At 56.2% G+C, this 16890-nt stretch overlaps 3 protein-coding genes across 3 annotated transcripts in view; all 3 read left to right on the forward strand.

Annotated features, from left to right (window-relative positions):
• GPC3 (glypican 3) overlaps positions 1-6008 on the forward strand; it is a 93129-nt gene extending 87121 nt beyond the window's left edge. Inside the window, exon 8 of the mRNA XM_088538463.1 lies at positions 5839-6008. Coding sequence (XP_088394589.1) covers positions 5839-6008 — 170 coding nt within the window. The remainder of the gene's footprint in view (positions 1-5838) is intronic.
• The window catches only part of MBNL3 (muscleblind like splicing regulator 3), a 420262-nt gene that overhangs the window by 84547 nt on the left and 318825 nt on the right, over positions 1-16890 (forward strand). The gene's annotated exons all lie outside the window — the stretch shown is intronic.
• The window catches only part of GPC4 (glypican 4), a 62286-nt gene continuing 61884 nt past the window's right edge, over positions 16489-16890 (forward strand). Inside the window, exon 1 of the mRNA XM_088538482.1 lies at positions 16489-16660. Coding sequence (XP_088394608.1) covers positions 16489-16660 — 172 coding nt within the window. The remainder of the gene's footprint in view (positions 16661-16890) is intronic.

A 16890-nucleotide genomic window follows, 5' to 3' on the forward strand; every position in this document is an offset into this window, starting at 1 on the left:
GCGGGAGCAGGAGCAGGAGCAGCAGCTCCCTCTCCTCTCCGTGCTCCTCCTGCCTCAGCTCCAGCGTTGCCTTCGCCCGTGACCTGGAGCCACGGAATTTACCCTGGCTGCTGCCCTCTCCAAAACCATCCTGGGGAACCGGCTCCGCAGCGGCGCCGCGCTCGCCGTGGTGTCTACGGTGCCGTGGGCTGGACTGCGGTGCACGCTGCTCCTGGACGTGTGAAGCCAGAGTGAGTCCTGCTTTGCAAATCAGTGATTCCCCAGCCGATGCCCTTGGGTTTCTTCCCTTGGGTTTCTTCCAGGAAGTTGGTTTTACTGCCGAGCTCTGAGAGGATCCCTTGGCCGCGTTGCTGGTGACGGAGGCACGGTGCAGAGCCGGATTTTTCTCTTTTTTCCCCCCCAAATCCGGATTGCCAAGAGCCGCACCTCCTAAATTGCTGCGGAGGAGGTGGAGGAGCGCGGGCGCAGGACCGTGCACACGCTGCGCGCGCAGCGCTGCCGCCGTGCCAAGCCGAGCGCCGCGGCCAGGCCTGGCGCGCGTTCATTACCCTCCGTCACGTCCGCACCTACCCGGGCTCCTGCAGCCCCTGCACAACACGAGACTGGAGAACCTGTTTGTGCTCCAGGATTTTCACAGTGATAAATAAACCCTGAGGGCAAAACCTCCCTCGTAAATTAAAACCGTGCTTAGCTTAGATGCTTGGAAGAGTCCAAGGTGTTTTGGGGATGCAGAGCGCGGAGGATCCTGGCTCTCCGTGCAGTTGTGGCCACACGCACGGTGTCGTACTGTTTGATTTTTGGTTGAAGAGGTGTCTGTGGAATGCGTGTTTGCATTAGACGGCTGGGAAATCGGAGACTGACCCGAGCAAAACTTCTGGTGCTCGAACAGCAGCAGTATGCGCTGAAACAGGAGGGTTCTCCAGATTTCAGGTGGTGACAGCTGTGCTATCAGAGCACTTAGTGGGATAGGGACAGGGAGAGCGGGATGCAGGGACAGGCAGGCTGATCTGCAGTGTCACTGGCGCTGACATCTCACCTTGCAATGAGGCCAATAACGTGGTCTTCACACGAACATCTTCCTCTATGAGGAATCCAGTGCAGCTTTGGAGACTGGATTCCGAGTCTACCCGGTGCATCCCAAGGCAGTTCGTTCCACAGGCTGGTCGGGCTCGCTGTTCAATGCACCCTGGGGATTGCAGTTCTCCGGAATAGCAGCACGTGTTCTCCTAGCCCAGTCCTGAAGGACACGCACAGGCAACGCTCACCAGTGATCACGGGAGCTGCAGGAGCTTGGGCAGGGCTCACGCTGGTCTCGGCTACCTCTCCTTGAGTGCTTTTTGGAAACGCGTTATCACGATCCATGCCCTATTCCCTTCCCATCCTCTGCAAGCAGCAGCCACCACCGTGTCCCCGCGAGTGCTTTGGCCCCGGGGCAGCCTCGCTGCGGGACGCGGGATGGATGTTCCCGGTGGAGGGGTCGTCTTGGCCGCCGTCCCCGCCGCGCTATCGAGTGACTCCACCAGGCAGTTCTGGAGCACGGACATCGGTTCTGGGTATGTTACTATATTAGGTCCCCTGCTGCAGCCATCTGCCGGGGCAAGCTTGGCAAGCAGGTGGGCCACATGCCTGGCGGCAAGGGGACATTCCCTGGCTCCGGGTGCCTGCTCCCGGCTATGCCGGCTCTGCCCAAGCCAGCCCGCTGTGGCCATGCGCTGGATGTCACTTGCCACAGAGGCGTTTGCTGCCAGTCGTTTGCTTCAGATGCAGTTGCCCTTTTAGGGCGAAAAGAAGAGGGGTGTTTCGCCAGGCATCGGTGTGTTCTGTGCAGGAATGTGCGTGCCTGCTGCGACACTCCCTGCATGCCGGTGCTTATCCTCCTGGCTCTTCCTGTGCCAGCTGCAACGGGAGCTGTTGTGCCAGCTCAAAAACAGCCTCCTCCCGGTTTAGTTATCTTCTGGAGATGCGTCCAAAGCTAGTGCAGTTCAACAAGAAGGAGCCGTGCGCGGCCAGCGTGCACAGAGGTGCTGCACGTCCTCCTCGAAGGAGCCTGCAGCGAGCGGCGCCGCTGCGCAAAGCCCGGTTCGGAGCGTGCAACCTCGCAGCGGGCTGTGCGCATCCTGCAAACCGGAGCCGGGAAGCCCAGCAGGGCTTGTGCTCTTCGAGGGGCAGAGAAGCGCAGCAGCCTCGCGTTCCGGGGGCTGCTCATTGCACCAGCCGCTTCCCGGGAAGGGCGCGGGCTCCGCCGGAGCCTCCCGCCAGCGCCGGCGGATTCCGGGAAGCGGCGCAGCGCACCCTGCTCGCACGCACCCAGCCAGCCCGGCCCGTGATTGACTATTATTTTAAGGGGATTATCTAATCCGTGGCCCAGAGGACACGGAGGGCCGAGGCGAGCGAGGATCGCGTACGTAATTAGTGCAGATTGCCGGTAATACCCTCCGGACTCTTAACTGATTATAAGCAGAACCAGATTTTTTTCCAGTTTTCCCCAGAAATGCCTCTGCAGGCCAAAGGGCCACTTCGCAGCAGAAAGCTGTTGCAAATTAGAGTGTGTAATCAGGGCTGGAGCAGGGGGGACCTGGAAAGCAGAAGACGGCTGGAAAACAGGGCTGGGAGGGCGGCAGGATCGGGGCACCGGGCAGCACCAGGGCTCCTGCCCCAACAGCCCCCGTCTGCTGCGGCCTTGTCACTCCCCAGCTGGTAAAGAGCTTGAAATATTGCACTGCAGCACCGAAATGATGTACTTGCTCTGAATATTGCACTGAACTATTGAAATATTGCACTTGAAATCTTGGTGGGAGGCTTCTGTGCTAATCGGGGAGCTTAATGAAACCCGGACAGCTGAATTATCTGATTAGGAGCATTTGTGAATCTGGATTCCAGGATTTTTAAATTTGATTATTATTGCTATTTGTTTTTTCATGTTGTTGTTGCCTAGACTTTGTTATCTGCTGGCCCTCTGGCCTGTTAGAGGTGAAAACCTTTTTTTCCACCATACGTACAGATATATGGAGATGCACACATACATACATATACGCACTCACAGAAAAGGTCATTAGAAGTTGAGTGAAATGGATTTGCCGCAGACATGGGCCTATTATTAATGCAAAATAAAAGATACATGGCTAAATCCATCAGCCTCAGTCTGCAACTGGATACAAATAAATGCAGAGAAGGAAATAGCGCAAAGAGCATTTAAAACCAACACCACACCCAAACCCAAACCTTCTAAAGCCTTCAACAAAGCTAGGAAAATATCTCACAAATCTCTGATGACAGCAAGGTTTCTATTCTGCTTTGAAGTTTGGTCAAAGAGAATGAGGAAACCAGAATTCCCACTTGGGTGAAATTCCATGATTTCCTAATTGGCCTTTCCTCAGATTCAGGTGGAATCTAAGAAGTTGAATTTGAAATTATCATTTTGGTGCACTTTGGGTGAACATTTCCGACGTAATTCAGATGTGTTTTGGACTGTGTGGGAACCCTCATCTCATGATTGTAAAGCTTCAGGACAGAATGTTAAGTGGAAGTGTCCAAGCCCCCGTGCTCTTCAGGACTTCATTGAAGCAATGTTTCCCATCTTCTCTAAGCTAAATGCAGTTGTAGTTGTTTGGCTCCTGTGGATTTTGGGAAGGTTTTCCCAAAATAACATGCTCTAACAGAAATATGTTCCCCACAAGCTCTGCCACGTTGCTGCTCCTGTCCTAGCCCGTGCCAATGGGGGCTGGCGAGTGAGGATAAGGCTTTTGCATTTTAGAAATCTTTGGAGTTTATGGACACACCTTCCAAACCCCCAAATGACAGAGAAGGTACATCCTTTCCCAGGGATTTTGTTGTCTGGATAGGATGATGTACCAGCCATGGAGTCTTGTGATCACTTTATAAAAAGACTGAAATAATCCCCTGTAGTTTTATTAAATCACTTGCTCGTTCTGCAGCAATGAGCTTGGCTAGATAAGCCAGGGCAGCAGGAAGCTCAAAGCTGCTCTCCTCATCCCCGCATCCCTGGGACACGTCCTGGGAAAGCGACATTCCTTTGGGGGATAACGATGGCTTTTGGCTCCGGATCCTTTGCAGGATGGTGATTGTTCCTGCGAGGCCATGGGATATTTTGGATGTTTGTACCGAATACCTTCAGTATGTATATGTTGTATTTATATCATTTCTCATCCTAAGAGGAAAGGAGAGAGCTCTGGAGCTGAGGAATTGCCTGTGGGAGTCTGGATAAGTCAGATAGCGCTTCCCAGGCGGATTTGGCTTGCATCAGGCCCTTTGTGTTTAGGGATGTGTGCTGCCTTTCAGTCATTTGTGGCCCTCTTTGATGGCCCAGGCTGACTCACTTGTCATGCTAACATCTTTTTGCTTTTGTTTTGCAGGGTTTGGGTATTTTGATGAAGAAATCCTGCCCGGGTGTTTGCCTTGGCAGTGATGCTCGCTGCATTGATGTGGTGTTCACAGCTAGAGTGTTTATTCAGCCTCTTGGATTCCTTCTCCAGGGTGGGGTCCGATGATCCAAGCCCATGAGCATGTTGGAGAGCCACGAGGGCTGGTGAAAGGCTGGAGTCAGGGTCTTCTCTGCTAGAAAGGAGCTCCCTTGGCTTTTCCCAAGGCCGAGTTCTGCTGCTGAGAGGGACTGGCGTAGCTGGTTCCCCTCCAGGACAGGAATCTGGACCACAGGAGCAGATGGCAGCGGCACAAGAAGGGGAGAAGGTCCCCTATTGCCTTGGATCAGCTAGAAATGCACCATCTAGGTCCAGGTGCTCTGTTGATAGAAACATCTCAGGTGGATCCCGCTAATGGCAGGGCAGGCAGCAGCATCTTGAAGCATCCCTTGATTTCTGTTCTCCGTCCTGAGCACTGCTGGGATTTCGCCCTTCCACGCTGCCCGTCTCGGCCTGGCTGCCGTCCCTGCCTGTGCCGGGGAGGCCGGGCGGCCTCGGGCTCCCTGCTCGGCTGGTCCTTTGCACCACGATGGGGTGGGTGCGAGGGTTCTCCCTGTTCATGTCCTGCTCTACTGAAGTTCTAGCTCTGCTGGATCAAAACTTCTATACTGGACGTTGTCTTGGTTCGGAGCTGCCGTGTGCTTCATCTGCAGCCGCCTGTGTTGCAACACGGGCATGCCAGGGGTGCACGATCCTTTCGTATTCCTGGCTCTCCGGCACTTTTATAATGTAGCAGGGAATGGGATGAGTGTGTTGGAAGTGCTGTGACGAACATATTTTGCATACACTCATGTAAGGCTCCAGGAACACTGAGACCTTCAGTCCCTCAGCTGAAGGATACGGGGAGGTATCTGGTGAGCAAGGCCCTGGCTGGCTCTGGGCTCAGGGGGAGCGTTCGTGCTCGCCTGGGTTTCGTCGCTGCTGCACGTGTCCTTGCAGTGCGTACAGTTAGATTTTGCTTTGCTGAGCACCCCTCCTAGCTGGGTTTCTTTGGAGTAGCTCTTCAGTAAGCCCCTTCCCCGGATCTCCCTTGGTTTCTTGCTGGGACACCTTGGCGTTCTGAGTTTCCTGGTCTTGCCAAGCACAGGGTTTGTTGTAGGGCATTGGGAGATGCCCTGAGACCAGGGCTGGGCAGAGGGTTGACAGGGGGTTTTGCGGCTCTTCTGCCTTGTTCATCTATGTCACAGCTGCAGGGAGCTGCACTCAGGTCCCTTCCCATCCTCGTGCCGAGGTTACACAGGATTTTGTGCGGGAGAAACCCGCGTCGGGGCTGGCCGCGTGGCCCTCACGCGCGGCCGTGCGGGCGGTTTGCCCCCTCGTGCGTGGGAGCATCCTTGTTTTCCACAGTGTTTTTATCCCCCCAGTGCTTTCCTGACCACCCTTCTCCTTCTGCTTTCAGAACTGGCGTATGACCTGGACAGCGACGACGCTGCTGCCAACAAGCAGCTCCTGGATCAGCAAAGCCACGAGGGCCCCGTGGTTCCCCGCAGCGCCGCGGGCAGCCCCGTCCTGCGCCCGGGCCCTGCTGCTGCCCTGGCCCTGCTGCACGTGCTGCGCCGCGGGCCGTGACCGGCACCACGCGCTCCTCAGTGAGCCTCTTCCCATGCCTTTTTTTAACGAGGAAAATGTTCGGAACCTCTCTTGAAATATATGCACGTTTCCAAAGACAGGGCAAATAACGACTCGGGTTGTTTTTATAAAATAACACGGTATCCTCGTAAAAAGTGAAGAAGGCGATTGTGTCATGGTAAACCAGTAAATACATAACAGTGCTTTTTAAAGATGATCCTGTTTAATACAAGAAGGTTGATATTAAATTGTGTTCCCAGCGGATTTTGAAGACTGGGGTCTCCATCGCTGTTGATGTGAAATGCATATTTCATCCTGAGCTGTTTGAACGTGCATGGGGTAAAGAACACCTATGATTTACTAAACACTCTCAACAAATACCAGGCCCCTGTTCCTAGTCAACTCAACACAGATCCTGTCTGTAGTTCAAGTGTTTTTTGTACCTACTCCAAATTCGGGACTCGCCCCTAGGAATGTGGCCAGGCCCCTGCTGTGGAAGGCGTGTGAAGACAGGAGAGATGGGGCTGCTGGTGCGGCGAGGGACGCGACGCCGCGGAGGAGCGCGTGTCCCGGCAGGGCTCAACGCTCCGGGCGCCAGGTCGACCCTCCTGCCTCTCCAACCCGTGGCCAAGGGATCCCGCGCCCACGTGCTCCGGTTCCCGGGAAGGAAGGAGACAGGAGGACCCAGCGCAAGAGCCAGGGCGGAGGACGAGGTGCCCCCTGCGTTCGACGCTGTTGGAGCTTGGGCATCTTCCCTCTCTTTGGGCCCAGCCTAGGAGCCGGATGGCCGGGGTTGAAGGATGCACCAGTCAATGCTGCTGGAGCAGGCTGTTTTGGGACGAGCTGTCTCGGAGTGACTCCAGGAATGGACACGGCACGGGCAGGGCTCCGAAGAGCGGCGCTGGTGGCCGTGGTCCCTGCTGCAGCGGTGCTTGCAGGGCCCTGCAGCCCCCATCGCCCTCCCTGCCCAGCAGGTCCTGCAGATCCAGCCGCCCGGGCAGCCGGATTCCCCCAGGCTCTGCAGCGGCGGTGCTGGGGACCTGGGCAGCATCTGATCTGTCAGCAGATGGGACTCTCATTCGAGTGTTTTTTGCATGTCACTTTGCTTAAACTAATAAAGGTCCCTTGCTCTGTGAAGGGTGCCCTGGAAATCACCTGTGGTCTGTGCCGTGTTGGAGCGGGCACCTTGGGCAAGGCCAAGGCACAGCGGAAAGGCTCGGGACAGGGCCTGATTAAATGTATGGACTGGGGCCAGGAGGTGTTTGCTTTGGTTCCTGGCCAAAATGGCTACATTTTTCAGTCCAAGACGCTGCCTTTACTCAGGTGATTATATCTGCAGTATCTTAAGCTCCAGCGTGTGTGCGTGTGCGCTTGCACGCACACCCGCACGCACGGGCATGCTTGAGATGTTTCTGTGCCCAGGAACCTTTAAAACGTTACTTTAGATTAGGGAGAAAGTGCATAAATCTGAGCAGCGCAACCAGGCGGTTGGGAGAGCGGAAACCTGCCCGGTTCTCCCGCGGAAGCGCTAGGTCTGGTCCCGCTGAGGATGATTCGGAGCAGTGGGACGGTCTGCAGTGAAGTGATCCTCAAACCACGTAGGAGAGAGGAGGGAAGGGGGCCGTCACCCGGCCCGTCCTGTGCGGGGACATTAACTCCCAGTTAATGCCCTGGGATGGGAAGGAGCCGATCCGGGCTGAACTCCGTGATCAGCAGCCAGAGAAGTTCCCCTGGGGCATCCTCGCTGTTTTGGGGCCAACATCTCATGGTTGGAGCGGTGTTGCTGCCACCCCAATGTTCCCCTGACGGTAGCACAGACCTCTCTTGTCTGAGCATTGATTTTCCACACTGGTGCAAGCGAGACGCGCTCGCCCCTACGCAAGACCCGTCAGCTCATTATCCTTCCCATTTAATCCGCTTTTTCCACCCCGTCCTTCCGCACTGAGCAGCGTTTGCTTTGTTTTGACCTTCTGTCAAGGGGAATATTTCATGTGCTGGTGAGTGGCGTTACGGGCACCGCGGGATGGCCAAGCCCGTGGGCTCCTCCGTCAGCCGGGGCAGCTCCTGTTGGCCGGGATGATGTTTCTTGGCCTCCTTGCGTTGGCACCAACGTGCCCGGTGCTCCTGCTCCCGGCAGCCCCGGAGCCCCAGCTCCAGCAAAGGGAATGTTTCATTGCAGTCACTTGAATTCCAGTCGCTTCCTCCTGTCCGATCCTTTCCTTTCATCCCTCTGAGAGCCTCTGCCCTGTCCCGTAGCTCCGGTACCGCCGTGGCAGACGTTCCTGCCTGCTCGGGAATACTGGGATGCGGTTTTCCCTTGATGGCAGCACGGCGGCGCAGTGCCCGGCAGCGGGTTTGCAGCAGGGAGCATCCTCTGCGCTTTCTCTCTCAGGGACACACAGCAGCCAGCGCCTTGTTGTGTGTTTTATGATATAAAAATCAACATAATCATCCCTGCAACGTGATGCTGACGCTCGCTGCGGTGGGGTGAGGCTCTGCCGGGAGCTGGGACCATGGCCCGGGTGCCTGCGCGTACCCGGGGCTCCGGAGCTCGCGTGGTACCAGGATCCTTCCAATTCTGCCCACCCAAAAATGAGTAAATCGCTCCCAAGAGCGACGCTCACCCCCTGCTGCTGCCAAGTCCCGTTTGAGAAGGAGGTACCTGGGTGTTCTGAGCAGCAAGGGGCTGGTTTTGGAGGCTCCACGGAGATTTTAGGGTTCCCGTTTTGGGGCGTCTCCCGCAGCGTGGGGCACACGCAGTGGATGGACCCGAGTGCCGGAGCTCCGGGTGCAGGAGCAGGAGGCCCCAGTGCATCCCGGCAGGAGCGCCGGGAGCAGCCGTGCCGAGGGCACCTTTCCCGCCGGTGCAGCCTTGCCGAGGACACCTTTCCTCGCCGATGGGAGATGCAGACGTTCGTTGCACATGCGCAATGGATCTATGTGCTAATCGTGCATCGAATTCTATTTCGAAAGCAAAATATTTTCGTTGGACGAGAAATCCCAGTTCATTAATCAATTGACTAATCATTCAGTGCCTGGAATGCTCTAATCTAACGCACCCAGCAGCTGCTGGAAACAGCTGGTGCTCGCGGCCCTGGCTTTTTTGAGAAGCGAAATCTAGAGCGTCTCGGTTTTGGTTTTCAGGAGAGTTTTTCAGAGCTGCTCCTTCCTCACCGCTTTGCTGACCAGGATGGGGGTGTTGGGCTGCATCAAGATCTCCAGAGACTTCCTAAAGTAAGAGGAGTTCCTTGTTTTCCCGCTGAAGCAGGATGAGCTTTTCCAGAAAAGTTGCCCTCGTTTTTGGCTGCAGGAACGTGCCCTTTGGCCAGCTGATATGCAAAGGGCTGCAGAAGGCCTGGAGCTCGCAGCTCTATCCAAGGAGCAGCTCTATCCAAGGAGCAGCTCTATCCAAGGAGCGGCTCTGCTCCGTGTCTGCGGCTCCGCTGCTGCTCAGTGAGTACAAGAGCTGCTGAAGTTTTACCCGGTTTGGAGTCGTTATCCCCCTATCAGCCATCAGGTCCCAGAAACCCGGGTTTTTTGCACTGGCCCCAATAGCTCCTTGGCTGCGGGTGACTCTGCCTGGTGTCACCAGAATTAAAAACCCTGTTTGGGCTGTTTTGGTTGTTGCCGAGTGCAGCTCCGGGAAGCAGAACCGCCCTCTGCCCCAGGGAGACCTTCCTGGAAGAGCAAACGCGGGTCGGGAGGCTCCGAGCAGAGCGGAGGGGCTGGAGCTGCTGCCAGTGGGGAGCCGGCAGGAAAGGGAAAAAAAGGAAAAAAAAATGAAGGAAGGGAGGAAGGAAGGGAAGGAGGGAGGGAGGGAGGGAGGGAGGGAGGGAGGAAGGAAGAAAGGGAGGGAGGGAGGGAGGGAGGGAGGGAGGGAGGGAGGGAGGAAGGAAGGAAGGAAGGAAGGAAGGAAGGAAGGAAGGAAGGAAGGAAGGAAGGAAGGAAGGAAGGAAGGAAGGAAGGAAGGAAGGAGAAGAAAGAAAAGAAAAGAAAAAGAAAGAAAGAAAGAAAGAAAGAAAGAAAGAAAGAAAGAAAGAAAGAAAGAAAGAAAGAAAGAAAGAAAGAAAGAAAGAAAGAAAGAAAGAAAGAAAGAAAAGAAAGAGAGAAAGAAAAGAAAGAGAGAAAGAAAAGAAAGAGAAAGAGAGAAAGAAAGAAAGAAAGAAAGAAAGAAAGAGAGAAAGAGAGAAAGAGAGAAAGAAAGAGAAAGAGAGAAAGAGAGAAAGAGAGAAAGAGAGAAAGAGAGAAAGAAAGAAAGAAAGAAAGAAAAAGAAAGAAAGAAAGAAAGAAAGAAAGAAAGAAAGAAAGAAAGAAAGAAAGAAAGAAAGAAAGAAAGAAAGAAAGAAAGAAAGAAAGAAAGAAGGAAAGAGAGAAAGAAAGAGAAAGAAAGAGAAAGAGAAAGAGAGAAAGAGAGAAAGAAAGAAAGAAAGAAAGAAAGAAAGAAAGAAAGAAAGAAAGAAAGAAAGAAAGAAAGAAAGAAAGAAAGAAAGAAAGAAAGAAAGAAAGAAAGAAAGAGGAAGAAAGGAGGAAAGGAAGGAAAGAAAGAAAAATAAGCTTTTCAAAACGTTACTGAAGGACATTCCCTGGAGATGAGGTAACAGAAATTTTGATACAGGCAGATGAAGGGGTCCTGGCGTGTTTATACACCAGTGACTTTACTGCGTGCAGAAAGCAGTGGGTATCAATCAAATCCGGTTTGTTTGCTGGAACAGTGTATCCTGGCACAAACAAGCGGGCGGCGTCGCGCTGCGGGACGCGTTGGCTCCGGAGCGCCGTCCCCGCGGCGGGAGGAAACGGGATCGCGCTCCCTGTTATCCCAGTGCTCGAGGGGGCTGCAGGATGGAGATGACATCCCGATGACACCCACCTGGCTGAGCACGGAGCAGCGATGGCCCTTGGAGCCCTTGAGGATGCTCCGGTCACCGCTGCCTGCCCTGGCCAATGCGGATGCTTCTCCAAGGAGGCGCTAATTGGCCCGGGTAATTACGGAGGCGTCAGGCCAAGTCCAAGGGCAGCCAGTGCCGGGGTGATCGGTGAGCGATGGCCCTGCCTTGCCCGTAGCCCTCTCCTCAACTGCTGCTCTCCGCAAGGGAAGGAGCCTCCGACACCTCTCCCAGTCCTTGTGGCACCGGGGCTGGAGGCAGAGCCTGGAGGTGCCGGAGCCCCGGACCCCAGCGCCACCATCACCAAAGTCACCGTTTGCCCCGGTGTCACCTTGGCCCAACGAACACAACAGTGCCAGGAATGTGTGGGATTACCCAGGGATGCAATTTGGGCAGGATTATCTGGGAATTCCTGGGAATTGCGTTGGGGTTGTGCAAGATGGGCCCTAGAAAAGGAGAAAAAAAATCTGGATAAACAAACCTTTGCTTTCTCTCCCTCTTTTTTGTTTATTTTTTAATTTCTTTGGGCTAAAATTGCATCCAGGCAAAATTTTCTTCATCAGCACAGCAAGGATGACCCGAGACTTATCTCCATCTCCTGGAGGGCGAGGAGAGGGGAGCTCGAGATGTCCCTTGTGCCTGGGGACATTGATGCCCTGCGGGGACAAACACCCCTGTGCGATGCCGAGCGCCCGGTCTGTGCTCCAGCAGCACAAGCAGCACTGTCGGGATTCATTGTTTTGGGCCATTGTTCAGTGTCCTGAGGGAGCTGTTCCAAAGAGGATAAAGCAAATTTGCCATCGCAGTAGAAACAGGAGGAGATTTATTACATGGATCATTCTCTGAAGTCAAACACATGGGAGGGAAGAGGGGATCCGTGCTCCTAGGGAGCATCCCGGCAGCTCCGCCGGGCCATCCGGCTGCTCCATCCCTTGACGCGCGGATGCTCCGCACCTTTCCTCCGTGCTCCCTTCCTGTCTCTCCAGGCATCCAGCCCCTGCATTTCAGTAGCTGACACTCTGCAAAACGCCCGCAGCTGCTCGCTGGCCGCTCCTCGGCACAGGGGCATTCCCGGAGCACTTCCAAGTGGGAAAACACACGAGCGGCAGCGAGTGGCAGGATGCTGTGGCTTGCAGACAGCGTGCAGCGGTTGCAGAATGATCACGGGTGAGTCTTGCACCTTTCCAACCTCACCCGGCTGCGGACGGCGAGTGCGGCTGTGGGATTTGCATGCTGCTTTATTTAGTCCTCTATGGGCTGCATCGTGTTTACAGCGACCGCCCTGCAGGCACCGAACGTGCAACCGCAAAGGAAGGGGAAAAAAAAGCGGGGGGCATCGAAACGGGGCCTGATGCGCTTTTTTGTTGCTATTATTTCTCAGGAGACTGATTGATGTTGCTGAGGGATGGTCTGCCAGAAGCCACCTCTGACAGCTCTTTGATGCCGGCGCCTGGTTATCGGGATTTTGATCTCCAAATCCAATTTCCTAGTGAATAATTCAAGGGCCTCGTGCGCCTCTGCCCGCTGCCAGGTGAGCTGATTCCCCAGGCAAACCCAGTGCCCACGAGCCAGCCCGGCTGCGGTTTTAGCACCTCTTTTGCACCACGTCACTGGCGTTTGGGCCAATCTGGGCCAATTCGAGGCCACCCTTTGCTGGCTCCAGACACAGCGGGGGCGCTTGGGCCCTTCCCTCCTTGGGCCCTTCCTGGGGTCTGGCGCCCTCCGAAAAAGCTGCAATTAGCAGGAATGAGGGTGATAAAAAAGCGAGAGGGTGCGGGCGGCCTCGGGGAGCCTGTCCGTGTCCGGGGATGAGGCCGAAGGCCACCGCGTTCTTCCCCTTTACGTTCCCGACGTCTTCCTGCTGCCCTCCAAGCCGGGCGCCCACAGCATCCCGCTGATTTACAGCAGGGGTAACAAATGGCTGGGTTATTTATTTTTCTCTTTCCCTTCCAGACCAAGTACTGCAGTAAGACGACTTATTTTTTCCTTTTTTTTTCCCTTTTTTCTTTTTTTCTTTTCTTTTTCTCCCCAATCTATTCTTATTCTATACGCACAGTACGGGTTAAAAAATCTCTGCCGAAACAAAGAGCAAAGCACGAAGCACATCAAAGCCTGGGGACGGGCCCTGGGAACAGGGATCGGGATGGGCACCGGGGCCATTGTCTGCCTGACACCCAATGCCACCGGCTCCGCTCCGCAGAACGGGGCCTTTTCTCCCCAAATGGGGCCTTTGCTCCACTCCACAGAATGGGGCCTTTTCTCCCCAAATGGGGCCTTTTCTCCCCCGAACTCCTTTGCTCCACGAAGGGCAGCAGCAGCGACGGTCCTGGACAGGGCCCATGGACGGGCTGTGCTCGGGCTCCGTTCCTGCAAACCTGGAGCTCTGCAGTGAATAAACAGCCCCGGCTTCTCCCGTCCCCGGGCAGGGCGACGCGGGGGCTGCGCGCGCGGCTCCCCGCTCTCCTGCCCTCAAACCGCGCGTTGCCGCTCGCCCGGGCGCGCTGGGACCCTCCAACCCGCCCAGCGGCCGCGATGGGGCTCCCCGCGTCCCCCAACCCGCCCAGCGCCCGCGATGGGGCTCCCCGCGTCCCCCAACCCGCCCAGCGGCCGCGATGGGGCTGCCCGCGTCCCCCAACCCGCCAAGGGGACGATGGAACAAGATGCAGAGCGAAAAACCCCTTGTGTTCCCCGCTACCCGAGTGCCCTGTTTTCTAGGCTGGAAAAGAAACTGATCCTGGTGTAAAAGCACTAATGGAGGGAGGGGGAGAGAGTTTCTTGGGTGGGGGCAAGAAGGAGGCGCAAGGTGGGATTTTTCACCCTGGAAAAAATATAAAAGCCCTCAGTATTTAAAGCTAAAAAGCAACTTTCTCTTCTGCTTTTCCCTTCTTCCCTTCCTCCTGGGAGACAGAGCAACGCAGGGAAGAGGAATCACTGGAGAAGGCTGGCGGGAGCGGGGAGGGAAGCACGAACATGCCGGGGAGGTGGAAAATTTCAGTGAAAACGTTCCTTTTTGAGAGAGGTGGCTTTTCCCCAAAGAAATAAAGAAGGTTTTCTTCTTTTTTTTCCTTTTTTTTTCATGAAAAGTTTCAGGCAGTCCCATTGTTTCGCTGTGGCCTTTGATTTAACCACTTGCTCAGGCATTTGACAAAACCCTCCATGTTTTGCAGGAGGTTCCTTAAGTCCCGCCGAGGTTTGGGATTACGGGGGACAACAAATGGCAAAGCTGTCTCTAACCCCACGGACTTTCTCACTCTCGTTTTCTCCCTCACTTTGGAATACAAAATGCAGCGCTCCCCGCTGAGCTCCCTTTAAAATTCACATTGTCCCTTCCAATAAAGGCCGCGAGGGTGAGGTGGTGCTTTGAAAACCACAACGCGCTCCTATATTACCAGGCCACATCCTAGAGGATTATTCATTCTCTCTTGGGACACTTTATAACTCCATGAGAAGTTATGGTTTGTCTCTCTGGGTGAGCAAGGGCTGCTCCGTCGGGATGAGCATCCGCATCCCTGCGCCCAAACTGCGCTGTTCCCCCGGAGCCCTCGTCCGAAGGGGATTTGTGTCGGATGTCACCGCGGCATCGCTCATCCCACCACATGGATTTGCCTCAGGGATTTGAGGCCACCATAAAGCGCAATTCTGCTCTGCCTGCGGGGACAGCCAGGCCCACGTCACGCACCGATGTCCCTGCAAGGAGGAAGCCCCCACGCTGCCCATCTCCCCGAGGCTGCTTGTGCTGTCCAAAAAGTGAATCCTGCAACGTTTGCAGGGCTCCTCTGCCGCTTCCAGTGCAATCCCTCGACCGCGGCTGCCGGGAAGCTGCCTCCCGCGCTCCTGAAACGCTCCAGGCTGAAGGAGCATCTTGTTCCCACCAGAAGTCACCAGCAGGGCAGCGTGGCCGCGCTTTTGCTGGCGGAGTGGCTCTGGGCAGGGGAATGAATAGAGGCCTTTTCCTCGCCCGTCACCTCTCACAGGCATTGCATTTCGCTAACAAAAGCTTAAAAGCAAAGGGGGGGAGTTGAAGCCGGCGACTTCCTTTGCTGTTGTTTCATTCTGTGTCTTTTCCCAACGCTGCAAAGGGAGAAATAAGGATAATAAACGAGCAGATGGAAATGGAAAGCGCTGCACATTTGGGTTTTAAAGGACCCTATCACCAGGTTGTTACTTTGTGATGGCACAATCCACCCCACCGCCTGTCCTGGGACAGGGTTTCCAGCAGCAGGAAGGACACACCGGGCTGACGGATCAGCCCAGGTGCTACCGGCGCTGAGGTGACCCGGTCCTTTTTAGCCCAAGACTTTTTTAGTCCAAGACGTCATCGTGCCCAACGCTTTGCAGCAAGGAGGAGCTGGCACGCAGAGGATGCGCCATGCGGCGCTCGCCAAACTCTGCAAGCACGAGGGCCCCTGCGCTGTCCCGCGCCTGCACCCAGGGCGCCGGGGCAATGGGCTTGATGTGCCCGGGGGTTTTGGCAGCCTTTCCATGAGCTCATGTACAGCTCCTGCCTGTGGGCTGCAAAATGCGGCTGCGGTGAGGAAAGCGGCCCAGGATTTGGGGGAAGGAGATGCTTTTGGGAAGCATTTTGGACATGCTCGGGTGCAGGGATGAGGAGCTGGGGATCATCCTGACCTCGAGGGTCTGGCCAGTAGAGGCTGGCTGGGACCAGCCAATATCCTTCTGTTTGTGTATTGGGGACCAGACGGGCTTGCTCCACGTGATGGAGGGATTCTGCCGGCCTTGCTGCAACAAATACAGCGCTGTAAACTCCCCGTATGGGAGAGCAGCAGGGTAACCCCAGGTAACGGCATGGACACAAACTGCTGGTGCTTTGCCAAGTGTCCCTGCCCCAACACGTGTGGCAGGGGGATCCCTTGTGCACATGTTCAGCTGCTTGTGGGGCTGGAGCACGAGGGAGGACAAGTGTCCTGAGCGCTCCGGTGTCGGCGTTTGAGGCCTGTGTGCTCCCCAACTTGAAGGCAGCAGAAGAGTGAGTGGAAAAACGAGTCAGTTTTTACAAGTCTTTCATGCACCGAGTTCAAACCTGCCACAGAGACGTTAAAATTTATCAGCTTGCTGATTCTATTAAACGTGGAGCGCTGCTGAAACGCTTGCAGCTCAGGGTAACAGCAAAGGCTGCTCGGCCCTGCTGTTTCTGGTGCGCGGCGGGAAATGTTGCTCTCAGTTTTGGGGCGTTTTGGGGCGTTTTGGGGCCGGGCGCTCGGCGGGGCGGCGCAGACGGGGGGGGGCAGCCCCGCTCCGGCCCCCGCAGCGGCCGAGGGGGCGGCGGCGGCTCCGCTCCGCTCCGCTCCGCCCGCCCGGGCGGGCCGGTCCCGCCTCCCGCTTTTCCCGGGGGCTGCGGCGCTTGTCCCGGCCCAGCGCGCGCCTGCTTGGCTGCCGCGCTGCCCGCCTCCTCCTCCTCCTCCTCCTCCTCCTCCTCCTCCTCCTCCTCCTCCTCCTCCTCCTCCTCCTCCTCCTCCTCCACCACCCCATGTGCTTCCTGCCGGGCCAAGTTTGCGGAGCGCCGGCCCAGCGGAGCGGAGCGCAGCGCAGCGCGCGGCAGCAGCGGCGGCGGCGGCTCCGCGGCCCCCGGGCGCAGCATGGCGCGGCGGCGGGGCTGCCCGGCGCCCATCGCGCGCCTCTTGGCGGCTCTGAGCCTGCCCCTGCTGCTGCTCGCCGCCGAGCCCCGCGCCCGCAGCTGCTCCGACGTGCGGCGCCTCTACGCGGCGCGCGGCTTCAGCGCGAGCGACGCGCCCAGCCACGAGATCCGCGGTGAGTGGCGCTGCCACGCGGGAGAAGCGCCTCTTCCTTCCTTCCCTCCTTCCTTCCCTCCTTTTCTTTTCCCTCGCGTTCGTCCCGAGACTCTTGCGCATCCCGCGGACGGGCAGAGCCCGCGGGAGGACGCGGTAGCTCCCGTGCTCTCCTCCAGACCATTTTCTCTTTCTCTCTCTCTCTTTTTTTTTTTATTTTCTTCATCCCCTCTCCCTCTTATTCTTGTTTCT

This window comes from Tinamus guttatus, unplaced genomic scaffold, assembly GCF_059628265.1.
Source record: "Tinamus guttatus ecotype Peru unplaced genomic scaffold, ASM5962826v1 Tinamus_guttatus_pri_ptg001087l, whole genome shotgun sequence".
Taxonomy (NCBI): Eukaryota; Metazoa; Chordata; class Aves; order Tinamiformes; family Tinamidae; genus Tinamus; species Tinamus guttatus.